The following is a 25,975-nucleotide window of genomic DNA, read 5'->3' on the forward strand; positions in this document are numbered from 1 at the left end:
TCGCCTCCTGACTGGCGTCCTGTGATGACGCCATCGCCGCGCGGCCTTACGAGCCGAAGGAACGGAACGCAGCGATTGTTTTGACCAAGATGTCGGGCGCTCGGGTCTTGTTTGGATGGTGACACAAAGGAGACGCGCAAGCTGTGTCCCCGCCTCTCTCTTCATTGCAGCGCGAATCGTCGGTGTCCTGCGATGACGTCACAGAAGGTAAGTACGGGAGCCGGGAGGGCTCAAAAATGAAAGGCTGATTATTTTTTTAATTTGGGGGGGGGGTGTCTTTCCCTGACTGATTGGCTCCAAGAGGAGAAGGGAAAGGGAGAGGTCAAAAAGCATCTTTGGGCATCTCCCCCAAGTGGGTGCTGGTGACCAGGACTCCTGGGTCCCTTGCAAGAGGAAAGTGCGTGTGCATGAGCGCATGAATGTGCTGCGCGCATTCTCCCGGGGGGAGCGCGCCTAGGTTTTGCGGCTGAAGACTGCGGAGCGCGATCCCCGCTGGGGGGAGAAGGAGAGGTGAGCTGAGGTTCATCGTGGTCCAGCATTTGACATTCGGAGGATTTGGTGGAAACTTGAATGGGAAAGAAATGGCGGGAAACGAGGGACGCAAGCAGCCTCCGCTTGGGTTGCTGGCTGCACCGCGGAGCCTTCGCGCCTGCTTTGCGGGCAAGGAGGTCCGGGGGTTCAACAAGCCCCTGGCCTCAGTGGGCTGGGCTGCCTGAAACCCTGGGAAGCCGCTGCTGCAAGTCCCCGTGTTGGAGGCAATTCCTGACCTGGATGGAGGAGTGGCTGCAATGCATGAGCACTAGCATCCATTGACAGCCTTCTCTTATCAAATGATGCTTCCCTGCTACTGGGAGAAAGGCGCTATAAATAACGCAGTCCAACATCGCGACTGGCCTGCCGGAAAGGACTGTTGTAAGGGCATCAGAGAGGTTCCCACAGGGAGGTGGAGAGCTCTGTCGATAGAGCAGGAGACTCTGTCTCAGCGTCATGGGTTTGAGCCCCATGTTGGGCAAAAGATTCCTGCAATGCAGGAGGTTGGGCTAGATGACCCTTGGGGATCCCTTCTAACTCTGAGATTCTATGATATAATGAGGCTGAGTTAGCTCTCTGTTGTTGGAACTCAAAGTATGTTTCTATTTCTTTGAATCTGCCCCCCCCCCCCCCAGTGAAATATTGTTAGCTGTTATCTTTTGTAAGCTGCTGTGGGTATGCCTGAAAGGAATAATGTGAAATTTTGAAAATAAAAAAATAAAAATGTGAAGCATTTAATAAAAAGCTCTGTAGGCTAATACCATGAGACTCTTAATCTCAGGGTCGTGGGTTTGAGTCCCATGTTGGGTGAAAGATTCCTACAGTGCAGTAGGTTGGACCTGACCACTGGTTTTTACCCATGGGCCGAGAGGCTGCTGAATGGAAGACAGCAACATTGCAGCTGACGTTCGGGGTTGGTGGTCGTGCGACAGCACCCAGAGAGTAACAAGGACCGAGAGATTGGGGGGTGGGGGTGGGGGGGCTCGTTTAATCTCACTGTAAACAAGTGGTACAGTGACAATAAAGTATTTCTATTCTATTTCTAGTCCTGCTAGCTAAGGATGATGGGAGTTGCAGGCACAAGTTTGGGAAATTCTGAACTAGATGATCCTCGTGGTCGCTTCCAACTCTGCAGTTCTGTGAATTTAATAGCAAAAGGCCCCCAGTTTAAAAGTCCCCTTCTTCCCATACTATTTAACTGGGGTCAGCAAACTTTTTCAGCAGGGGGCCAGTCCACTGTCCCTCAGACCTTGTGGGGGGCCGGACTATATTTTGAAAAAAATATATTAATGAATTCCTATGCCCCACAAATAACCCAGAGATGCATTTTAAATAAAAGACATATTCTACTCATGTAAAAACATGCTGATTCCCGGACTGTCCGCGGGCTGGGTTTAGAAGGCCTTAGTTTGGGGACCCCTGCTATTTAACATGTGCCTTGAGAGCCGAGAGGGGATTCCCAAACACAACGTTTGCTGGTGCGACTTATAAGTGCTGAAGGAAGTGATTTCTGAGCGCATGTTCTTGTTGAGAGGGTAAGCAGAGCATTAAAGAAAGGAGCAAAAAAGGAAATTGCGTATGTGTCCGCTGTGCCCGGTTTTAGTCAGGCGGTTATCTGACCACGCAAGGGCACCTTTTCAGAGTGTTTTACCATCGCTTCCCTATGTCAATTGCAGTCCCTGATGAAGCCCGCTATCGACACTAGGACTCACGAACGGGAGGACGACGCCCCCAGAGACTGCAGCGCCAAGCGCCAGAGGAGCGACGCCAAGGCTCCCCTCACTTTGTCCGTCACGCCGTCTCGGTACGATGCCCCTTTCCCCTTTTACCGGCGGCCAGCTGAGCTGGGACACTTTTCCCTGGACGCCCAGCGCTGTTACCACGGGGACGCTCGCCGCCTGCGCTACTATGCCCCGCCCCCTGTCGAGGGCCCCTCCCCCGGCTTCGACCTGCGCGACGGCTACCGCGACCGCTATGTGAAGCAGGATGAGAGTGTCCGCGAGGGGCTGGAGCACTTGCTGAGGTGGATCACCCAGAACCGGAAGCAGCTGCAGACTGAGGACAAAGGGTGAGGAAGGGCATGTTTCTCCTTCCTTTCTTTTTCTCCGCATAAGAGAAAGGAAGGGTTAATGGAGGATCAGGTTATTGGGGACTAGTAGACATATGGACTATAGGTGAAACTCGGAAAATTAGAATATCGTCGAAAAGTGCACTTATTTCAGTAATGTAACTTACTATTTTTTATTTTAATTTTTACATATGCTTTCTTTTGGAAATTCCACAGTAATAAACAAATACCGTATATTCCAGCGTATAAGACGACTGGGTGTATAAGACAACCCCCAACTTTTCCAGTTAAAATATAGAGTTTGGGATATACTCACCGTATAAGAAATACGACCTGGCGTATAAGACAACCCCCGACTTTTGAGAAGATTTTCCTGGGTTATAAAGTAGTCTTATATGCAGGAATATACAGTAGTTGCAATAATACAAAAATAAACATCGCTATTACATTTCATTCATTCCATTCCATTTATAACTGACCCGCCTAACGACAAATAATGACAATTACAACAAATAAAGGCTTGACATATCTTGCTTTCCATGTCATGCATCTATCTCATATATTGGTTTCACCTTTTAAGTTACGTTACTGAAATAAATGCACTTTTCGACGATATTCTAATTTTCCGAGTTTCACCTGTACTGTATGTTTCGCCTCCGTCGTTCCGGCAGTGCTCTGCATACATTATTAGGAAGCTGCTTCTTATTTTATTCATTTATTTATCCATAGATCTCAGGGCGGTTCACAACATAAAAATGCAAGATAAAAGCACAAATAAAAAAAACAGGAATAAAAACACACACACACACACAAGTCGGACCATCAAATATGGCATTGCCTCGCCTTGACTGGAAATGGCTTCCCAGGATCTTGGGCCCAATCCACCCGGTCCTGTTAAATAGGGAGCCCAACGATTGCTGAGTGCTGCCTCACTGAGCAATGATCTTTCCCTCTGTGTTTTGCCTGGCATCTAAAGGTGTGCAAGGAAGGCACCCGGTGAGCCTACCTGGGGAGAGCACTCCGCAAAGGGGGAGCCACTGCAGAAAAGGCACATTCTTGTGTTGCCACTATCCATACCAATAATAATAAATTTATATGTCACCCATCTGACTGGGTTGTCCCAGCCACTCTGGGCGGCTCCCAACAACAACAACAACAAAAGTAAAAACACAATAAGAAAGGTAAAGGACCCCTGGATGGTTAAGTCCAGTCAAAGGTGATTATGGGGTTGTGGCGGTCATCTCGCTTTCAGGCCGAGTGAGCCGGCGTTTGTCCACATACAGCTTTCCTGGTCATGTGGCCAGCATGACTAAACCGCTTCTGGCGCAACAGAACACCGTGACGGGAGCCAGAGCACACAGAAGTGCCATTGATCTTCCTGCCACAGCGGTACCTATTTATCTACTTGCACTTTGACGTGCTTTTGAACTGCTAGGTTGGTAGGAGCTGGGACAGAGCAACGGGAGCTCACCCCGTCACGGGGATTCAAACCTTTGATCGGCAAGCCCCAAGAGGCTCAGTGGTTTAGACCACAGCGCCACCCGCGTCCCTATGTCACCCATCTGACTGGGTTGCCCCAGCCACTCCGGTTGGCTCCCAACAAAAAAGATTGTAAAAGCACAATACAACATCACCCGCTGAAAACTTCCTCGAACAGGGCAGCGGGTTCAGATGTCTTTTTAAAACCATATGCAGAGAGGTGGCTGCAGGTTCCTCCGTGCCCATTAGGGCTGCGTTGGTGATCCCTGCTTTAACCAGAGTCTGACTTTGGCGGCCTTGGAATACAGAGGAACGGCCCCTGCAGCTCGTGCTTTGCTCTTTTTAACGGTTTTGCCTCTCCCTGCTTTGCAGACGGCCGCTGAATGCCGACTTTGTGACGTGGCGGGGGCATCTCACCAAAGTGCTGACCACGCCCTACGAAAACCAGGATGGTTGGCTGCTGGCCGTGAGCCTCTTCCGTGGGACTCTGTACATCAGCGAAGTCGAGACGGAGACCGCCCGGAGGCAGCGGGAGCAGCGCACGGACCTGCTGAAGGAGCTCATGTACATGGGCTACAAGTTTGAGCAGTACATGTGCTCTGGTAAGGATGGCAGAGGCCTCTGAACCCAGGTCTGAGCATACGGCTCGGTCCTGGGCGACGGGGTTGATCGCACTATCGAGAGCCAATGTGGTGTAGTGGTTAGCGTGTTGGACTAGGATCTGAGAGACCAGGATTCAAGCTCTCCCCACTCGGTCACAAAGCTCGCTAGGTGACCCTGGGCCAAGTCACACTTCTCTCGGCCTACCTTACAGGGTTGTTGGGCGGATGAAATGGGGATAACCACATACGCCATCTTGAGCTCCTTGGAGGAAAGGTGGGATAGAAAGGTAATAAATGAATCAAAACCGGGGCTTTTCAGTTTAGAGCCGCAGTTCTTAAACATTTTCCCTCTGGGCCACACTTTCAGAATAAAAATTTGTTTATGCCACGGCAAATTTTTAAGTGATTAAGAAATACATTGGAAAACACAGCTAAGATTGTCCTTGCCGTCACTTTATGCTCTCATTTTGAAGAGCTATCCCTATTTTGCAAATAAAAACTATTATTTCTATACTATACTATACATTGAAATGTTTAAATGTTTGACGGTCCTTGAATTTTCCCACCGTGCTTGCCATCCTCTCCTGCCACACCCTTTGAGAACCACTGTTTTGGAGTAGAGTTGAATAAGTTGTAGTAGGGGGCATAAGACGGGTAGGAAAAGGCTGCATGGGGTGGAAAAGTGGCTATGCCTTTCTCATAATAATCAGATCTTCACGTTCATCGCCTTTAAGCCTAAGGGTGAGAGATTTAGGATAAACAAAGGAAAGGAGTTCTTCAGCGCATAGCTGAACTATGGAACTCACTGCTGTAAGATGCCAACTTGGATGGCTTTCAAAGATCAGATTCACTTTGTGCCTCTTTTGCCTCTGGAGAACACCCACTTTCAAGCGTGGTCCTCAAAAGGGTATGCGGCCCTGAACAAATCCAAGAACCAATTAATAAGCTTAAAAGACAGTATAGCAACCTACCTATAACCTGTTGAATTATAAAGGCGTCGGAAGTTGTGTGTTGTGTCTTTTGCCAGGGAGTTTTCCCTTTCCCGAATGCGAACTGCCCAGAAGATGGGAGTAAATGTCTCCTTCTGTCTGCTCCAGATACTCCGGACGGGACTCCGGATCCGACGGGGGTGGTGAACACAAACGAGGCTTTCTGCATTGTGATCCGGACCCGCCTGGGAACCCACTCGCTGCTGTTTTCGGGAGAGGTGGACTGCACGGACCCCCGGAGCCCCTGGCCCGACCCTCCAAGCTGTTATGTGGAGCTGAAGACCAGCAAAGTCATGCACAGCCCTGCTCAGAGGAAGAGTTTTTACAGGTGAGGTGGGCGGGGAGATGAAAAGCAGGGAAACTATGGAGACTTCTCCCTTTCCACAAAAAAACCCCCAGGTACTGCAAGGACTTTCCGGAACTACAATTCCCATCATGCCTGACTATTGGCCATGCTGCCTAGGGCTGATGGAAGTTGGAGTCCGGTATTGCCTGGAAGTTCAGGGGTCGTGCGGCGGGGAGAGGAAGACAACTGAGCGCTTGCAAGATCTCAAGGAGGGCAGCCGAAGAGGACGCCGGGCAGAGGGGAATGGATGAGCCAGCTTCTCTCTTCTTCCCAGGCACAAGATGATCAAGTGGTGGGCTCAGTCCTTTCTGCCCGGAGTGTCTCGGATCGTGGCCGGGTACCGGGGGCCAGATGGCTCCATCGTGGAACTGGAGACGTTTGAGACGATGAAGATATTCCAGCTCATTAGGGTGAGTCCAGCCCAGGAGGAAGGGCAGCCAGGCTGGGATCTTGGGATTCCTCCCGTTCGTCCTAACCTCTCCTGGCTCCAAGGGAAAAGGTGGGGGGTGGGGTGGGGATTTGGTGCACTAATTCTTCCTTCAGAGCGGCTCTCTATAAGGGTTCTGCAGGTGATCGGTGGTTACAGGGAACCCCTGTGAAGCTGCGCTGAAAGTGAAAGTGCATCTTCCACAGAGGTTGCTGTAAGAGCCAGTCAGCCGGCAGGCTTCAGGCTTGATGAATTGCTTGTTCGCCAGAACTCCCAAGGTACGCCGGGACAAAACAGTAGCTTAGGTACGGAAGCGCAGGTGGTCGGGTGCACACTTGAGAACTGAAAACACACACCTGCTCCTCTCAGGCACTGGCTTTCAGCACCAGAACTGTGTTTGAGGAAGGCTGAACGAGATGGACCGATGAGCCGGACTCTGCCTAAGGCAGCTTCCCATGTTCCAGGTTGCATCACCCCTAAAATAACCTCCCTCCTTCCTCCTGGGCAGGAGGACCCGGGCTGCTGGAAGCCGGCGGTGTGCATGAACTTTTGCGCGGCATTCCTCGGCTTTGTGAAGAAAGTGGTGACCGAAGACAATCCGAAGTAAGTAGCCATAGTGGCTGAGGCCAGGGGGTGTTTGCAGTCCAAACACCTGGGGGGGGGGGGAGCAGGCTGATGACGGCTGGTTAAGTATAGGAGGGAAAGCGAAATGGGAAGACTAGAGTGAATGTGGGCCTCCTCCTCCTAGCAAGGGAGAGCAACTCTTTGGCTTAGTCTCCCTTCCAGAGGAACCTCACGTTGTACAGGTGAAACTCGGGAAATTAGAATATCACCAAAAAGTGCATTTGGAATGCCCTCCCACCAGAGGTCAAAGAGAACAATTACCAGACCTTTAGAAGGCATCTCAAGGCAGCCCTGTTTAGGGAAGCTTTTAATGTTTGACGGATTTCTGTACAGTGGTGCCTCGCTTAATGAATGCCTTGCTTAACGAAATTTCTGCTTAACGAAAGGATTTTTCGAGCGGAGCTTGCCTCGCTAGATGAATTCGTTTTATGAAAAATTTGTCTAGTGAATCGCGGTTTCCCATAGGAATGCATTGAAATTCAATTAATGCGTTCCTATGGGCAATTTTTTAAATAAAAAAAATTCAATGCATTCCTATGGGATTCGCTAGACGAATTTTTCGTTATAAGAAAAGACCCGTGGAACGAATTAAATTTGTCTAGCGAGGCACCACTGTATTTTAATGTTTTGTTGGAAGCCGCCCAGAGTGGCTGGGGGAACCCGGCCAGATGGGCGGGGTATAAATAATAAATTATTATTGTTATTATTATTAATTTCAGTAATGCAACTTAAAAGGGGAAACCAATATATGAGATAGATGCATGACATGCAAAGCAGGATATGTCAAGCCTTTATTTGTTGTACAGTCATACCTCGGTTTAAGTACGCCTCGGTTTGAGTATTTTCAGTTTAAGTACTCTGCGGACCTGTCTGGAACGGATTAATCCACTTTCCATTACTTTCAATGGGAAAGTTCGCTTCAGGTTAAGTACGGACTTCCGGAACCAATTACACTCATACCTCGGGTTAAGTACGCTTCAGTTTAAGTACTCCGCGGACCGTCTGGAACAGATACTTTCAATGGGAAAGTTTGCTTCAGGTTATGTACAGACTTCCGGAACCAATTATGTTTATAAACCGAGGTACCACTGTAATTGTAATTATTTGTCGTTAGGCGGGTCAATTATAAATGGAATGTAATTAATGAAATGAAATAGTGATATTTATTTTTGTATTATTGTAACTATTTGTTTTATTACTGTGGAATTTCCAAAAGAAAGCAGTTTTAAAAATAAATAAAAAAATAAAAAATGATGATAAGTTGCATTACTGAAATAAATGCACTTTTCGACGATATTCTAATTTTTCCGAGTTTCACCTGTACCCCTGCTGCTCTCTCCTTTGTCCAGGTTGGTTCACCTCTTTGCCTGGGAGCCTGGCCACCCTGTCTCCTTCACGGTGCACCGGGACTCCGAGCACACCTTCCTGCCTGACTGGTACGTGGAGGCGCTGAGCAGCGAGAAGCCCTCGACTCCACACATCCCAGACTGATGGGCTGCAGATGGGAGGGAGAAGCTGGAATGTTTTTTTTGTATCTTGAGTGGGTAATGTAGGGTGGGTGGTTAAACACATACACACACACACACAGCAGACACAAGGAGGCTGGCACCTGGTGCTCAGAAAGTCAGCGACATGCCTGGGATGGCCCCTACCATAGCTGCCAAGTCTCCCGTATTCCCCGGGAAATCCCTGTTTTTCCAGCTGTTCTTAGCTGAAAAAACGAAATTTTTTGTTTTTCCCCGGTTTATTCTGGCGCAACGGCCATTTTGGAACTGGGCAAAGCAGCATCAAAAGTCACTTCTGAGCATGCTCCACCCAGTTCCAAAATGGCGGCAGCGCTACGTCCGGTCTGCTACTTCTGGCCCGGTCCCTTATTTCTCAGACAGCAACTTGGCAGGTATGCCCCCTACCCCCACATCATCACAATGAAGGAGGGACAGGGCAATAAACTATTATCGTAAACACAAACGTGTCCTAGCAGTGCTTAGTGAAGGGGATTGTCTCTCTCTCTCTCTCTCTCTGGTTTATCGGTAAGGGCTTCTTAAAGGACAGTGGGGATAGAGGGAGGTGGTTTGTCAATAAGTAAGTTTGATCCGTGGCAGCTCACGTGAGAGAATAAGCCTTTGCCTGGTTCTACACAACAGCCTTCAGATATTTAAATAGCCTGAAAGATTTTTTAAAAGATATTTAGAAAGTTATACCACAGAGCCTAGGGCTTGCTGATCAGAAGGTTGGCGGTTCGAATCCCCGTGACGGGGGGAGCTCCCGTTGCTCTGTCCCAGCTCCTGCCAACCTAGCACGTCAAAGTGCAAGTAGATAATAGGGAAAATAAACGGTGTTTCCGTGCGCTGCTCTGGTTTCACCAAAAGCGGCTTAGTCATGCTGGCCACATGACCTGGAAGCTGTACGCCGGCTCCCTCGGCCAATAGAGCGAGATGAGCGCCGCAACCCCAGAGTTGGTCACGACTGGACCTAATGTTCAGGGTTCCCTTTTTACACAACAGACTTCAGATATTTGAAAAGCAGTATTGCATCTTCTCCCTCAGCCTTCTCCAGGTTAAACATGCTCAGTTTCCTTCAACCTTTTCTCACAGGGCTTCCTTGCCCTCCCGTGAACCCAACTTGTCCACATCCTTCTTTTTTAAAGTAGAGTCTCCAGCAGTGGACCCAACGAGGCTCCAGACAATGTCTGAGTAGTGCAGGATAAGAGTGAAACAGTCGCTTCTGTTAATGCAGCCTCAAATCACCTTCACCTTTTTTGAGTGCTGTCCAGCTAAATAATAATAATAATATTTATACCCCTCTCATCTGGCTTGGTTTCCCTAGCCACTCTGGGAAACTCCCAACAAAATATTTAAAACACGATAAAACATCAAACATTAAATACTTCCCTAAACAGGGCTGCCTTCAGATGTCTTCTAAAAGTCAGATAGTTGTTTATTTCCTTGACATCTGATGGGAGCTTGCGACTGACCTCGCAAGGAAGAGATCCTTTTTTAAAAAAAATGTGCTGCTGCCAAGCCAGGTTACCCCCAAGCCCCATATCCTGAAGCTGTATTCTCTCTCTCTTTAAAGTTATTCATTGGATTTTTCCTAAATGAGGAACTTCTGTTTTTTGGTTGGTGCTGAGAAGAAACAGACCTGTGGCCTTTTTATAAGCCGCCTGGGACCTGATAGCCATGGAAGCCCGGGAAAAGAAAGAGCAGGAAACTCGCAACTTCCACACATTAAATGTGTGCATTCAGCTTTGGCAAAAATAAATAAATGGGGGTGGGCATCTGGAAAAAGAGAATTTGGCAATCCCACCCACCCTTGAACCCAATGTGTTTTGACTATACGTGATTTTGGCTTTAGGCTGACCTTTAAAGCCCTACATCAGACATAGGCAAACTTGGCCCTCCAGAGGTTTTGGGACTATAACTCCCATCATCCCTGACCACTGGTCTTGTTAGCTAGGGATGGTGGGAGTTGTAGTCCCAAAACATCTGGAGGGCTGAGTTTGCCTATGCCTGCCTTAAATGGCCTCAGCCCAGTATACCTGAAGGAGCGTCTCCACCCCCCCCCCAATCATTCAGCCTGGACAGAGGTCCAGCTCCAAGGGCTTCCTGGCATTTCCCTCACTGCGAGAAGCGAGGTTACAGGGAACCGGGCAGAGGGCCTTCTCGGTAGTGGCGCCCGCCCTGTGGAAGTCAAGGAAATAAACTACTACCTGACTTTTAGAAGACATCTGAAGGCAACCCTGTTTAGGGAAGTATTTAATGTCTGATGTTTTATCGTGTTTTTAATATTCTGTTGGGAGCGACCCCCAGAATGCAGCCCCCGTGCAAGTTGAGAGTCACCTGTGCTCTGTACGGGCCTCCATCGGCAACAGGCTCCAACCCAACACAGCCTCACCCTTTGCATGCACCAGAAGGAAACTTTACCCACTCCCCTTAAGTCAGCAAAAAAAATTATATATTTTATTGCATATACCTGCAAGACGCATTACAGCTTTTCAGACATCAGGAGCAGAGAGAGGTGCATTTTGAGCCAAAGGTGCGCCCCGCCTCCCTCACTGGGTGTAGAGGCTGGCGGCAAAGACTATGTCCCTCTTGATCATGTTGGAGGCGGCCTCCATCTTGGCATGGAGCGTCGGCTCCCCAGTGACGCGGGCCGCGTTGCGCATCTCTCGGCAGGTCTCGTCCAAGCGCTGGATGCAGCGGACGATGATCCCTTCCTGCACGTCCGTCAGGCGGGCGATCTCGGCAAACGGCTGGCGAGGGAGGAAAGGAAGGAAGTTGTGGTTCTTGCCTCGCAGGGGGTTAGGCTAGTGTCAAGGCTTCGGGGAATCCGATGCCTCCCACGGCGGGCAGCCAAGAAATAGAATAACGGGAAAGATTTCTTACCAAGTCTTTTATTCAATATTCACAGAGAGAGGCTTTGAAAAGTGGCTGCCCATTGCAGTAATGGCGTTGCTCCAAGTAAAGTCCCACCCCCTCCGTCTCGCCTATCATACGTCATCCCTGCGCAGGCTGATCTGTGCTTTCTGCCTCTGAGCTTTCTGTTCTCCTACTCTCAATGCTCACTGGGACCTAGGAGAGGCATGCTTTCCAAAGACACAGAGTTCTGTCAGCTGTCTCTCCCCTGGTGCTGCTTCTTCCTCCTGCTCCTGCTCCTCTCCCAGTATTCCCCAGCTTCTTCCATCTGCAGTGTCTGAACTGCGACCTGCAAGCCACTGTTCTAAATCTATACTGTCTCCCTCTTCTTTGGGAAGTGCAGGAGGAGGGGGGGGGCAGTCCACACCATTCCTCCGCAGTCCAGTCCCTGACATCTATGATGGTGATTAGCTTCCTCTGTCCCCGAGTCAGACCGTATAGCTCAGGGGTCGGCAAATTCTTTTAGCAGCGGGCCGGTCCACTGTCCCTCAGACCTTGTGGCGGGCCAGAGAAGCAGCACCGGCGGGGGGGGGGTAGAGCTGGAAGAAGAGGCGAGGGGGGGCAAGTAGTCCTCCTCCCCAGCCCTCGCTTACCTTCCCAGGGGTTGCCGCCGCCGCCGCCACCACCACTGCTTCTTGTGGGTAGGCAAAGCGAGCTTGTCTGCTCTGCTTTCTGGCCCACAGGAGCACCAGGGCGGCGGCGGAGATGGGAGGAAGAGGCCGAGCAGCGGCGACTCTGCCAGCGATGAGGAAGAGGCCGAGTGGCGGCAGCTCTACCAATCAAACACGCACCTGGCTTACCTCAGCGCTTACCTTCCAAGTCCCGGACTGCAGAATCCGCGACCGGCAGCCGTGTGACACCGGAAGTTGCGTCGGCGTGTGCGGTGTCGCTTTGCCCTTCTATGGGCACCAAAAATGGCTGCTGCCGGCTTCGAAAGTCGCTTGTACGCATGTCAGGAAGTGCGTTGACGCAACTTCCGGTGTCGCTCCGCCCATCTATGGGCACCAAAAATGGCTGCCACCGACACCGGAAGTCGCATCTATGCACTTCCGGACATGTGTAGATGCGACTTATGAAGCTGGCGGCGGCCATTTTTTGTGCCCATAGAAGGGCAAATCGAAAGGAAAAAAATGGCCGCTGGCAGGAGAAAATAACGGAGAAAAACGGGAGACGAAGTGATACGGGGGACCACCGGGGAAAGGTAAGTAAAATCGGGGGTTTTCCCGCAGAAAACGGGGTACTTGGCAGCTATGCCTCAGCGCAGCGCAGGGACGTCTCTGCCAAACAAATGCCGCTGAGGTAAACTCTTCCTCCCGTCACCATCACCAGGAGTCTCGGCTTTGCAACGGGTTCCGGCTTCGTGGCGCGGGCTGGATTTAGGGCCCAGGTGGGCCTGATCCAGCCTGGGGGCCATAGTTTGCAGACCCCTGATCTAGCTTATGACTATCGGCAGAGGCTCCCTGGGATTACAGGGGGGTTTCTTCCAGCCCTGACCTAGAGATGGCAGATTGTACCGGGGACGTTCGGCATGCAGAGCACTGAGCTATGGGAGGGATGCGCAGGTTGGCTCCTCCTCGCCTCCCAAGCAGGTTCAAGTGGTTGGCTGGGAGGCAGACGGAACGAGGGCTGGATTTGTACTTTGTGTCTTCCGAAGCAGCAGGTTGTTCCCAGTGCATTTGCAACATCCCTCCTCCCAGGCACCAGGTTGGCTTTCGGGGTTCACCCAATCCCTGTGATTATTACTCTTTTATAACTCTTTGATTTTTTTAATTGCCATAACCCGCCCTGGGACCTGCTGGTGAAAGGCGGGTAATAAATATAATAAACAGCAACAGCAACAAATGCATCTGTAAGGGCTGGCGAACCCTGGAGGCCTCCGAAGGTTTGTTGGACTACAACTCCCATCAGCCACAGCCAGCATGACCAATGGTCAAGCATGCTAGGAGCCGTAATCTTAATAGCTAGGTGAGAGTCTCTGCCTCGGTTGTATTCTGTTACTGTTGTCAAACCTCTCTTTAGTTTCTTTGAACTGTTTTTAAGAGACCACTTTTAGTTGGTTGTATAGTTTTGAATCGCCCTAAGTCTCATGTGGAAGGCTATTCATGAATTAAAATCAAATTAATAAAAGCACCCCGGCCACCTCCTCTTGCCCTGCATGAACATTAACTGCCTCAAATTCCTGTTGGGTGCTCTCAGGTGCAAACACCACCAACAGCACGATTTATAGAAAGTGGGTTCAGATAACTCAGTGTACACTATTTTCTTGTAATTATTACAACCCCCCTGTAAGGTAGGTTATCCCCATGCTGCTGGGTATAGCTCAGCAAGTTTGAGCGTGGTGCTGATAATACCAAGGTTGCAGGTTCGATCCCCGCATGCTGCCTATTCCTGCATCGCAGGGGGTTGGACTAGATCCCAAACTTGAGTCTCCTGCTTTTTTGGACTACAATTCCCATCATCCCTGACCACTGGTCCTGCTCACTAGGGATGATGGGAGTTGTAGTCCCAAAACTGCTGAAGACCCAAATTTGGGGAAACCCTGGACTAGATGATCCTCGGGGTCCCTTCCAAGTCTACAACGCTATGACCCCCGCAGTGGGGCTGGGCAAATAAAAATCAGGGGGGAAGGGGCGAGGTGGTTGGGGACAGAGGGTGACGCCTTACCATGCCGCGGGCCCATTCGTAGACCACCTCCACCAGCCCAAATTTGTACTGCTCCACAAAGTCCTCCACTGACTCCTGGAGGCCGCACTTGCGCTGCAGCAGGGCGATCTCTTCGGCCACCGACCGGATGTGCTCTATGCCCTGTAGGGGGAAGTGTGGGTAATGAGAACCAGGCTCTGGGAGCTGCTGCCAGGGCCCCACATTTACGTCAACGCCCCTGGCTTGCTCTACGGGGCAAGTGGCTTCTCCCCCTTGCTCCCCTGGCTCACCTTCTGCAGGACGGAGGGCAGCTGGGGCTCCACCCTGGTGCGGACCTGGCAGACGGTGCAGCTGAGCAAGGCCACGATCTCCTCGGGCCGCAGGTCCGTCAGGGCGTTGTCCAGCAGCAGCTGGGTGAGCAGCAGCTCGTGGTTGCTGATCTGGCGGGCCACACTGCCTTTCAGCTCCACGGCACCTCCTTCGTTGATGTAGCCCAGGGAGCGCAGGACCTGGGGGGGGGGGCAGTCAGAGCGCAGGGTGACCGAGGGGGGAAGGCAGCAACTGCAGCCCAGGGTGGGGCAGAAGACACACGTACACCCCCCCAAAGTCTATTCTTGAACATAACCGGGGGCATCTCTGGGCCACTGGTAGAAGCCCTTTCTGGGGCCTCCAGGAGGGAGAAGCTCTTACCTGGACCCGCTGGTGATACTCGGGCAGCAGCAGGAGGGACTGGTCAGAGAGCAGGAAGCGCAGCTGTTCCAGCTCCTCCAGCACCTGCTGGCGCTCCCTGAATCGCACGAACTAGAAGGGAAGAGGAGAGAGAGAGAGAGAGAGAGGGAGGAGATCAAGCCTTGCCCGATGCTGGGAAAGCGAACTTGTGGCACTTGCATTGCTGCGGCTGGGACTCCAATTCCCATCAGCCCCCTGCCGGCATAGCCAACAGTCAGACGGGATGGGAGGTGTAGTCTTGCCCATAGCTGCCAAGTTTTCCCTTTTCTCACGAGGAAGCCTATTCAGCATAAGGTAATTTCCCTTACAAAAAGGGATAACTTGGCAGCTATGGTCTTGCCGCACTCGGAAGGCCAAGTGTCCTCCCCACCTCCCACATTTCTTCACTGCCTCTGGATGTGGGCGGATAAAAAGAGCTGAAGAACCACGTGTGCAGAGCTGCGCTCAACTGCTGCAATTCCGTATTTTTTTTAAAAGAAAGAAAACCAAACTGGGCTCCACCCTCCCTCTCAAGTTCTGTGGTTCAGAATCATAGAGTTGGAAGAGACCCCCAAGGGTCATCTAGCCCAACCCCCTGCGATGCAGGAATCTTTTGCCCAACGTGGGGCGTGAACCCACGACCCTGAAACTGAGAGTCTCATGTTCTGCCGACTGAGCTATTCCTGGGATTTGTAAAAATTATGCAAACTGAACCAGGGTTGAGGGAGGGGGAGGGAGGGAGAACTAGACAATCTTGTGCTGCTTCACACTCTGCACACATTTTGGGGGCGACTCCTCCCACCAATGGCTGCGGCCCCTGGATCTACTCTTCCTGTGGGTCACTGGCAGAAAAAGAAAAAGAAATCCCTCGCTCAATATAGTTCCAAAAAGTCTGATGCATTTTACTTCTGCTAGTCCCAGGTGGGCCAAAGCGCCATGCAGGGCGGTTTCACACCTGCGGACTATTTTTGCGTTGGCGTCTGTCCGTCTCAGGAGACAATGGAAGAGTGAGAAGTCAAATCGTCGGGAGAGCTACACCGCCTGCTGCAGAAGATAAGTCATTTTATGCTACTGCCTGTAGCTCAGCGGGTACAGCATGAGACTTTTAATCTCAGGGTTCTGGATTCGAGCCCCAGGTTGGGCAAAATATTCCTGCATTGCAGGGGGCTAGATGGCCCTCCACGTATTGCCCAAATGGAGGCGACAGTTGATTAAGCCACAGGCCGCTCTGTATGGAGGAGGAAGAAAAGGTGCTCTCCTTTGATCCAGCCTCATCCCAAATGCGGAACATCGGCACCCCCATGCCCCACTTTCCTTTGCTCCCGAGGAGCGCGGCCCTGCAGTGCCCAGTGAGGGCCACCCAGCCAAGGGCGGCCTTCTTAGCAGAGCGAAGTGAAAGAGGCTCATGCTCTGGAGCTCACGGACGGTGAAAGCAGATGCGCAGCTCGCTCCCTCCCATAGCCGAGCCTCGCCATAGTGCAATCGACTGAAATCCATCCAGCGATCGACCGGTCGATCGCGATCAATGCGTTCGACATTTCTGAACTATACGATTCTATGATTCCTCCATGGACTCCATTTACCGCCTGCCTGCATTCCAAAAAAAGCGAGAAGATGTTCCCAAGCTCTGCGATCATAAGGACTAGAACAGGCACCCCAAACTCGGCCCTCCAGATGTTTTGGGACTACAATTCCCATCATCCCTGGCCATTGGTCCTGTTGGCTAGGGATGATGGGAGATGTAGTCCCAAAACATCTGGAGGGCCGAGTTTGGGGATGCCTGGACTAGAAGTTCTTAACACACACACACACACACAGAGCCTTTATTTCTGCGCCTATGGCCACATGCCATGTTTCTTCTGCGCTCGTGTGGAATCCTGGAAGATGCGGCATCCTTGGGGACCAGGGAATGTCAGGGGCTGCCCTAACTCCCCCCTTCCTGCCATCTCAGCCCGGCTTAATCGGTTCCCCACTCCTGCCTCCACTCCGCGACTGACCTCCGTGTGGAAGCGGGGGCTGTGCACGCACTGGAACCCCAGCAGCGCTTCCTCCAGGCCACGTGCCTTCACCACCCCTTCCACCACCTCCAGGTCCTTCAGCTGAAGGTCGTTCACGGGATCCAAGAGGGGGAGGCCCTCAGGAGAGCCCTCCGCTAAGCGCAGCAGCTCCTGGGTGGCTGTGGCAGCTGATGGCCCAGGTGGATCGTTCCTGCAGGGAGAGAGAGAGGTAGAGAGAGAGGGAGGGAGGGAGGGAGGGAGGAGGGCATGGAACATCTTATTCTGCCTGATCTCTCCTTGCTGCAATGAACACTAAACCCACCGAGTGTCTCTTGTGGTCCCAGGGCCTCCCCACGAACGTCCAGTTTGCTCCCCCCCACAATATACATCAAAATAAAACCTGAGCATGAACCACTATCATGTGGGCTTAGAAGTCCCCTGTCCTATGAGTGGCAGCATGAGGGTTGCCATAACTGCCGTTACGCTTAATCAATCAATCAATCAATCAATTAAATCTGCATACAGGACTCCCCTACTCAGCACCTGAAGGCCCCTGAAGGCCCCAGTCCTGCCACTCACCACCTGGCCTAGGGCAGGGCCTGATGAGCTCTATAAAGGACTGTTGCCGCCGCCGCCGCTGGGCAGAGAGGGCTCCGTTTTGTTTTGTTTTTTGTTTAAATTCCTGTTATTTTTTACCTATGTTATTTTAAACTGTATTAAGGCTGTATTCTTAGTCTTAGATTTTGATTCATGTGGAAATTGTTTTCCATTCGGATGTGTATTTTTTGATGTGGTTTATGTATTGTTTGTGACTTTTGTAATTGTGCTATTGCTGTATTGATTTAGTATTCGATTGGGAGCCGCCTAGAGTGGCTGGGGAGACTCAGCCAGATGGGCGGGGTACAAATAAAAAAATTATTATTATTATTATCATTATTATTATTATTATTTTAGCCGAAGATCTCAGGGCAGCTTGCAGCATAAAAATACACAAGGTAAAAGCACAAACTTTACAAGAAAAGACATGCCAGCCGGTATTTTTGTTGTCTTGTGTTCATCGTATGCGAAAAAAATAACCTGCAGTTTTATTAGAGTATATCTTTAAAGCAGATGAATAAATGAGTAAATTAAGTTAATTTGGAAAATTAAGTTAATTTGGAAGTGGCACCTTGGTTCCTGAACGGCTTATCTTCCAAACAAATCTGCTCCCGGCCGCTGCAAACAGAAGTGAGTGTTTCGGTTTGCGAACATTTTTCGGAAGCCGAACGTCCAACGCGGCTTCCGAGTGAGTGCAGGCAGCTCCTGAAGCCAATTGGAAGCTGTGCCTTGGTTTTCGAACCGTTTCAGAAGTCGAAGGGACTCCTGGAATGGATTAAGTTCGAGAACCAAGGTACCACTGTATGCAGAAAATATAAAAAATAAATAACTGCAGAAAGAGGGGGAAGGAAGTCGAGTCTTGAAATGTTAGAATGATTTTAAATGTATTGAAATGTGTAAAAATTGAAAATAAAATAATAATAATAATAATAATAATAATAATATCACATGCGAGAAAAAAATAAAATGTATTCTTTTTTTAAAAAAAATTAAAAATAACCACAAAAATGGTCCCCATTGCATTTTTGTTTTGTTTAAAGGCACTGTTATCTGTAAGGAACACTTTGTCCTTGTAGGGCTAGAATGCCAAAGCTCCTGACATCTAGACTCAAAACACAGGCCGTGGAGGGATGGATATATCTGCCTCTTCTTTTGAGGCCAGATCATGAGATTTGGAAGTGTGGGAAGGGGGTGGGCAGGGGAAGACAAGAGGAGTCACGAGAAGCTTCCTGAAAAGCAACAAGCTCTATTTCTGCCCCCTGCACCAACCTAAAGTACTTTACGCAGTTCTGCGACAGCTGCGAGGACTCGCTCTCTGCCCCCCTCCAACACTGAGCATTATCACCTTGGACACAAGGGATGGGGAACCTGCGGCAATCCAGGTGTTGCTGACCTCCAGCTCCCACCCACCTCACCTGCTGGCTGGGCTCCCGTCTCACCTGAACCTGGGCATCTGGCGCTTCTTGAAATCTTCCAGGATGCGCTCAGCATTGACCCGGAGAGTTTTGTTTGTGATACCGAAAATGTCTGATGGGCCCAGTTTCTTTATAGTATGTCCGCAAGGGCCTATGTGGGATGGATAAATATATAAACACACACACACACACACACACACACACACACACACACACACACACATATATATCACAAGCCTCCGTCAGCTGTCCTAACCCAGAACACAGGGCCAAAATCAACCATTTGCAGAATTATGGATTCCTAGGTAGGTCGCTTATTTCTCCGCCAATTTCTTTTAAAATACAAGTTTCTGGTTCTCTTGAACTAAATTATTGCCAGCGACATTTGAAAAAGGTTGTTTCCTCCTATCAAGCCCTCTTGCTTTTCCCCTGCTAGTTTGAAAGTCTCAAGAGTTATTTGGAACATTTTGACGTGCACACACAACTTGCAAGAACTCGGGCCGGGAGGAAGATGAATTTCAAGTAAGTCTTCAAAAGGTTTTATTTATGTAACGATGAATTCAAATAGGAATCAATTCCAGTATGATAGCGAGGCAAATAAAAATAAATCCCAGTGGAAAAAATCCCAGGACAAGGCCCTCTTTCGACAATTCTTCATCAGCTGGAATGTTGAAAAATTGAACATTCTAATGTTCTTCTTCCTCCTGGCCCGAGTTCTTGCAATTTACTGTTTATTTGTGCACCCACAACTTGGCATGTTATCTCTTCAAGAGGTCACCTTTGAGTTCCTTGTGGGAACGCGAGCAGATCTGTTCACAACAGGCAAAAATGATGCTTGGCTCCCACCCCTCTTATTTAAAGGTCAGCAAAAGGGAGATCAGGATCTAGTCTGGGGAAACGTGCAGTAGATCAGCAAGGATTTGCAACTCCCCTCTGTGTTATCTTATTTTTTTAGCAGCGACAACAAAAGGTTTTCCCTTCCTTGTAAGTTAGGCCTCTGAGATGAGGAAATATGCTATCGGTAAGCAGAAGACCAGGGGCAATATTTGTGTGTGAAACAAATTGAGTTCTGGTACTGAAGATAAACTCCTGGGCCAAGCATGTGCTCAGAGGCACCCTATTCCCTAATCCCAAGAGGATTCCCCCGTCCCGAGCCACTATTTTGCAACCGGGGTCTGGCTGGCGGACCTCAGGGTTCTAGTAAGAAAAAAAAGAAGAAGATGCAGAATCTGCCCTGTAATATAAAACCACAAACCTCGTTTCCCAAAAATCAACCCCTATTTTGCCTTACCCTCTGGAAGGAAGAGCTTGGTATGCAGAAGGTCATCAGGAAGAGGAACCTCTGAAGGGGAAGGGAGGCCGGCCTCCTTGCAAGCAGCTGTGTCCCCCTCTGCCAGCTTTTTCTCGCACATCACCAAAGTGCTGAAGGCTCGGTTGGCTGCGTCAGAGGAAACCTGAAGGCAAGAGTTATTAAATCGATCAATCTACACCTGTGAGCCCTGAATTTGGGGTTCTTTAGCACAGGGTGCTGGAGAAACTTTCCACGCTTACCTGCAAGATCACCCCCAGGGCATTTCGGTGCTCTTGATTTTTCACCACGATCACCCGTCCCACGGAAAGGGCTTTCAGTCCATTCATTGACTCCATGACTCGCCTCTGAAAGTGAGAAAACAGCTAGAGGACGACACACACGCAAAGAGCACCCTTAGGTCGCCGTAACTGGAATTCTAAAACAGAAAGACCTTGTGCTCTGCTTCCAAGGTTTCTCCCAAAGTAGCCGGCCCTGTATCCACAACTTTGAGGAGCAGGAAAGATGCTGGATCCAAACCCCTCCCTGCTACAAAAAGTCTTTCTCCTTCCTATAGACATAAGCCAGATTATAGGAAGGCCAACCCACGGTCGCTCTCTCCTCAAGATGCTTTTAAATCTTGAGACCTTTGGCGAACGTTCAGAACACAGCCAAGCTGTAGTCCTCTTGGTTGCGGAGGTGAATGTGCTACAGCAACTTAGCACAGCGATGAGGGAACCTCCTTTGGCAAAGTTATATATTTTATATACATTATATATATATGATAGATAGATAGATAGATAGATAGATAGATAGATAGATAGATAGATAGATAGATATGAGATATATATTATTAGATTTTCTGTTTTACGATTTTAAATACCGGTACTCATTTGAACACCCTTACATTATCAATGACTTCCCTTCTCTTTCCATGGTTCATTTTGCATATCGTAAATCCCTGCAGGTGTCCAAACTTTTTTCAAAGAGGGCCAGATTGGATGAAGTGAAGGGCCATGGGGCCGGACCAAAGGATTGAAGTTGTTGAGCTTTTTTTATTATTATTTTACCCCAAAGTTGTTGAGCACTTTTTAGTGTTGAAGTTGTTGAGCTTCTTTTAAGACTGAAGTTGTGGAGGTTGTTTTTTTTTAAAGGATTTTACCCCAGGAAATAAACTGCAACAGGCGCCGGGTTAAAACAACAGGCGGGCCAGATTAGGGCCCCGAAACAGACTTTGAACATGGCTGCACATGAACTGAACCTTTCAACAACAACAACAACAACAACAACAAAACCATTTATTGTGATGACCATGCCTGTACACAAATATCAACACAGCAATAATTAAAAATGTTAAAATTCATTGCATACTATCCCAACAAAACCTTCATCCCACAAAACAGGAAGAGAAGGAAAACAAGCAACGAGTTAGACAGACAATGAAGGGGTCTTTACTTTATCATCCATCAATCTTTCCCTGGCTTTCATGGCCTTCATCACAAAGACCGCTACCACATGGGTAATTCGTGGGTTAGCATCAACTAACAAAAGATTACTCTATCTTCAGGATTGATTATAGAGTTGGGTATAATTTGCAGCATCGCGTCTCTAAAGCCCGAGTAAATGGGGCAATAGAGGAGGTAATGTATAAGATCCTCTTTAATTTTCATGAAGCAAGGGCATAAACGGTGTTCTGCTGGGATTTTTGTAAATCTACCGGTCAGGTATGCAGTTGAACCTTTCAGTATTCCATTGTTAGATCCATCAAAACTTATTTACACTGTTGAATTTATCTTAATGCTGCCATCAATTTTCAAGTGTACACAATTTTCCCCATATATTCAGTAAACATTTTTCAGTCTTCTTTCAACGTATGTTCTTCTTGTTCTCTTATTCCAGATGTTAAATCTGCAAGCTGCACATATTCCACCAGCTTAAGTTGCTATTCTTCTTTAGTTGGGACCCCTTTGGCAAAGTTATTGAAATGGCAAAGATCCCACAAGGTTGTTCTCTCTATTTCCCCATGTCCAGGTGTAAGCGCCGTTGCTTACATGGCATTTATTTATTTATGCCAAGGAGGGAGATATCAGCAGGCTTGGCGTTTGTTTGAAGAACAAAGGGACTTTAGTAAAATCAAGCAAACAAACCTTCATGGGGACACCCACACGACCCAAAACAGCCCAATGGAGACGTAGAACGCTCTGTAGCCATGGAATACCGGTAGACTGTGGATATTTTGGGGTGGATGGGAGAAAACTCATGTGGGAGAGGAGAAACGGAATGGGGTATCTTGAGAAGGGCCTGGCTGGCCCAGTGAGCACTCACCCTACAGCCCTGCGCACAGGTTTAAGCTTGTGCCCCCTGAAAAAAGGGGGAAGAGATTATCCCTCCCGTCACCACCTCCTGATCCTCAAATGTCTCTCTTCCTGGATGAGACCTGAAAACTCCAAGTCGGGAAGCGCCAACACATTCTTCTTTCCCTTCCTGTTCCAAGGAGAGCCAGGGCGTGAGGCTGCCTGGATGCCCACAACTGATCCCTCTCATTAAACAAAGCAAGCCACCAGAGCGTGCTGCAACCTGAGTACTCTACCTTGGGCAGGCACACCAACAGCACCACCTAGAGGCACTGGGCGGTACTGTCTAGCCCATGGGCCAGTCAACTCCAAAACTACGTGTGTACCTGAAGAAGTGTGCATGCACACAAAAGCTCATACCAATGACAAACTTAGTTGGTCTCTAAGGTGCTGCTGGAAGGAATTTTTTTTATTTTGTTCCAAAACTACGACCACTCTCTGAGAGGGCGGAACTCTGCACCCCCCCGTTCCCCAGATCTCCCTCCCCCCCAAAAAATCGGCACCTGTATGAGTTCCCGGGTCTCCTGTAGCTCTCGGACCACGTGATAATACTCCTCTAAGTCGCCAAGCTGTCCCGACAGATCTGATGCTTCCATGTTGGCCAAGATGCTGCTCAGCTGGGCAATCCTGTGTTTGTGGACCTAGGAGGGAAGGGGGTCAGGGAAAGTGGAGCTATGTGAAGAGGGAAAGCCCCAGACTCTCCCAGAGAGAGGGGGGGGACGCAAGGCATAAGGGAAACTGGACAGACAGCACCCACAGGTTAGCGGAGGACACATTCTTGGCAAACAGAACCTTTCCAGCTTCAATCCCTGGCAGCAGGCAAGGGGGAAAGAGTCTCTCCGGAGAGCCTTTGCCGGTCAGAACAGACAGCACTGGGCTGAATGGATAATAGCCTGATCCACTTCTAAAATTCTCATGTGTCTTCCAGTTTCTTCCCCACGTTCTTTTGGCTTCTTACATATCTGCATACAAACCTCCATCAAACACGGAAGGGGAGCCTGCAGCCCTGCAAACGTTATTGGACCCCCCAAACCTCCCATCAGGCTCAGCCAGGATAGCCGACCAGGAATTATGGGAGTTGCTGTCCAGCAACATCCAGAGGGCCAGAAGTTCCTAGCCCTGATCTACAATTCCCCTCTTATTCCTCTGCTCCTCCCATACAGCCTTGGACCTGTAGGTGGTGTGTGTGTGTGTGTGTGTGTGTGTGTGTGTGTGTGTGTGTGTGTGTGAGTTCCGGCTGCTGCCCAACTCACACCCTCGACTTTCCAAGTGTCCTCAAGTCAGATCCTGTTACAACACCCGTCCTTTCTTCTGTTCCCCAGGGAGCCGCAAACTGGTTAGGCACAGAGGAATGATGGGAGACTGGGGAACCACCAAGGGAAGAAGAAGGCACAGCGCCCAGGGTGGGAGGACCATGCGTGGTCAGGCAGAGAAGAGGATAATAATAATAATAATAATAATAATAATAATAATAATAATAATAATATAATTATAAGAGGAGGGCCGGAAGCTAAAGGGTTAACAGGGCTTTGTGAGCTGAGAAGAATCTGTGGCAGAGAGAAGTCCAGAATCAGAGGCAGAAGTGGAGGCTGGAGAGGAGGGGGGGGGTGGGCAAAAGGTAGAGATGAGTCTGGCTGGGGAAGAGGCACAGGTGTCTCCCGTCCCTGCTTGTCTCCCAGAACAAGTAGAGGCATGAAAAGGGTGGAGGAGAGATTGGTGATGCACAGGCAAAGTCTCAAATTGCTGGGAAATAAAACGGGGCGGGGGGGGCGGGACTTAGGCAGCTGCGGGGAACTTCAGTCCCAGCAACTGCTTGATGGGAGCAAGACCTACCGGAGATGAGTTACTGTGCTCCTTAGGCCTGACACTCCTGTTGCAGAATGTATTTTTGCTAATAAAGATTTAACCCTTAGCTGCCGGCTCGCTTCTGACACCCACTCTCTGCCGGAGACCTACTTTGCTGTCCTTCCGGGTGTGGAACTCGGAGAAGCTCCTCTTCATCATGTCCTCCACGCGAAGGGCTTCGACTCGCAGCAGGTTGAGGATCATGGTGTAGGTGAGGCGGAACTGGGACTGCAGCTGGGTGGGCTTGCCCTGGAGGGACAGAGGAGGAGGAGAGCTGGAGGGAGAGGAAAGCAGCAAAGCTGTTTTTCCCCAAATGCCCCTGACTCTCACAGGTTTTGGATCGGGGGCCTCTGCCTTGCTGCTGTGAGAACAGGATGCTGGACTAGGCGGGGCATTTGCTTGAACCAGCTACAGGACTCTTCTTCATGACCTTAAGGCCCTTCTAGGAAGCCTATATTCCAACAAGCAGTAAATAATAATAATAATAATAATAATAATAATAATAATAATAATAATAATAATAATTTATTTCTACCCCACCCATCTGGCTGTGGCTCCATTGCGGTTCTGCAGGCGCACAGAAAATGGCACCGGGAGCAGTGAATTCAGCTTCTGGAGAACCTCCGTATTTGTTTAAAACTAGCAGCCAAGTTTCTAGCTCTTATGGCTGAATGGAAGCGATGCCTGCCACTATCTCCAAAGCTAGAGAGAGATGGTCGGCTGGTGCTTCTAGGGCACATTGATGCTGATTTCTTTCTCTTGTGTTGTGCATAGACTTTGGCTAAATGACGATGGTTGCGAGAAGACTCAAATTGGTCTTGGTATGTTGGTGCGGCTTCCAACAGAAGATTAAAATACAACATTAAAAGCTTCTTTAAACAGGGCTGCCTTCAGGTGTCGTCTGAAAGTCTGGTAGTTGCTTCTCTCTTTCACATCTGGTGGGAGGGCGTTCCACAGGGCGCATGCCACTACCGAGAAGGCCCTCTGCCTGGTTCCCTGTAACATGGCTTCTCGGCAGAATTTACACAGAGTGAAAACAATACAGATTTACTCACCTCGCAGAAAATTCACACAAGCACAGAAATGACTTTTAAAAATGGATTGTGCTAAATGAACTATTTACTTATTGTATTTATATCTCACCCTTTCCTCCAAGGAGGCCAAGGAGGAGCACATAGTCCCCCCCCCTTTATCCTCACAACAACCCTGTAAGGTAGGTTGGACTGAGAGTGAGTGACCGGCCCAAAATTCCCCCAGTGAGCTTCGTGGCCAAGCAGGGATTTGAACCTGGTCTTCCAGGTCCTAGTCTAACCATGTTGATCAGCAAAAGTAGCCAAGGTCAGAAACCTCTAAATACCAGTTGCCAAGACCAAAGAGATTCTGGTTGTCCTGCCCTCCTTGCAAGCTCTGGATTACATTTAGGCTCGACCCAGGAGGAAAGCTCTTACGGTACTTTACTTCAGCCCTAACACTTTTAAGGACACCCCATTGACAGGGATGGGAAACGGTTTGTGTGCCTAACTCACCAACATCATCCGGTGAAGGTCAGCCATCTCAGGGGCTTGGCTTTTGCACAAGATGATCACCATCCCCGTGGTGTCGAGACCTCGGCGTCCAGCTCGGCCTGCCATCTGGATGTATTCAGCT

At 49.5% G+C, this 25,975-nt stretch overlaps 2 protein-coding genes across 3 annotated transcripts in view; one reads left to right on the forward strand and one right to left on the reverse strand.

Annotated features, from left to right (window-relative positions):
* The first annotated feature begins 48 nt into the window (after nt 1-48).
* On the forward strand, nt 49-9,034 carry DXO (decapping exoribonuclease). Of its 2 annotated transcripts, none has more exons than XM_035107144.3 (7): nt 49-207; nt 2,208-2,599; nt 4,451-4,680; nt 5,778-5,997; nt 6,290-6,425; nt 6,951-7,045; nt 8,416-9,034. In XM_035107144.3, exons 1-7 carry the CDS (start codon nt 193-195, stop codon nt 8,555-8,557), a joined length of 1,230 nt encoding a protein of 409 aa, XP_034963035.1. In that variant the 5' UTR covers nt 49-192; the 3' UTR covers nt 8,558-9,034. The 2 variants fall into 2 exon arrangements, with proteins under 2 accessions (XP_034963035.1, XP_060126778.1); XM_060270795.2 differs by having other exon boundaries at nt 201-510.
* Nucleotides 9,035-10,998: 1,964 nt separating this feature from the next.
* Nucleotides 10,999-25,975, reverse strand: part of SKIC2 (SKI2 subunit of superkiller complex) — a 36,627-nt gene continuing 21,650 nt past the window's right edge. Inside the window, exons 19-29 of the mRNA XM_035107139.3 lie at nt 25,855-25,973; nt 24,440-24,577; nt 22,987-23,124; nt 20,393-20,497; nt 20,133-20,295; nt 18,866-18,992; nt 16,830-17,040; nt 14,815-14,925; nt 14,415-14,633; nt 14,146-14,286; nt 10,999-11,318 (exon numbers count right to left, since the gene is read on the reverse strand). Of these exons, the coding sequence (XP_034963030.3) occupies nt 11,118-11,318; nt 14,146-14,286; nt 14,415-14,633; nt 14,815-14,925; nt 16,830-17,040; nt 18,866-18,992; nt 20,133-20,295; nt 20,393-20,497; nt 22,987-23,124; nt 24,440-24,577; nt 25,855-25,973 (1,673 nt within the window). The 3' untranslated portion in view covers nt 10,999-11,117. The remainder of the gene's footprint in view (nt 11,319-14,145; nt 14,287-14,414; nt 14,634-14,814; nt 14,926-16,829; nt 17,041-18,865; nt 18,993-20,132; nt 20,296-20,392; nt 20,498-22,986; nt 23,125-24,439; nt 24,578-25,854; nt 25,974-25,975) is intronic.

The sequence above is a fragment of the Zootoca vivipara genome, chromosome 2, assembly GCF_965207765.1.
Source record: "Zootoca vivipara chromosome 2, rZooViv2.hap1.1, whole genome shotgun sequence".
NCBI classification, from domain to species: Eukaryota; Metazoa; Chordata; class Lepidosauria; order Squamata; family Lacertidae; genus Zootoca; species Zootoca vivipara.

Excerpts from the sequence above, each read along its gene's own strand:
- DXO (XM_035107144.3), top strand. Across the intron at positions 2,600-4,450 it reads CTGCAGACTGAGGACAAAGG|ACGGCCGCTGAATGCCGACT; the intron begins GTGAGGAAGGGC and ends CCTGCTTTGCAG. Across the intron at positions 6,426-6,950 it reads AGATATTCCAGCTCATTAGG|GAGGACCCGGGCTGCTGGAA; the intron begins GTGAGTCCAGCC and ends CCTCCTGGGCAG.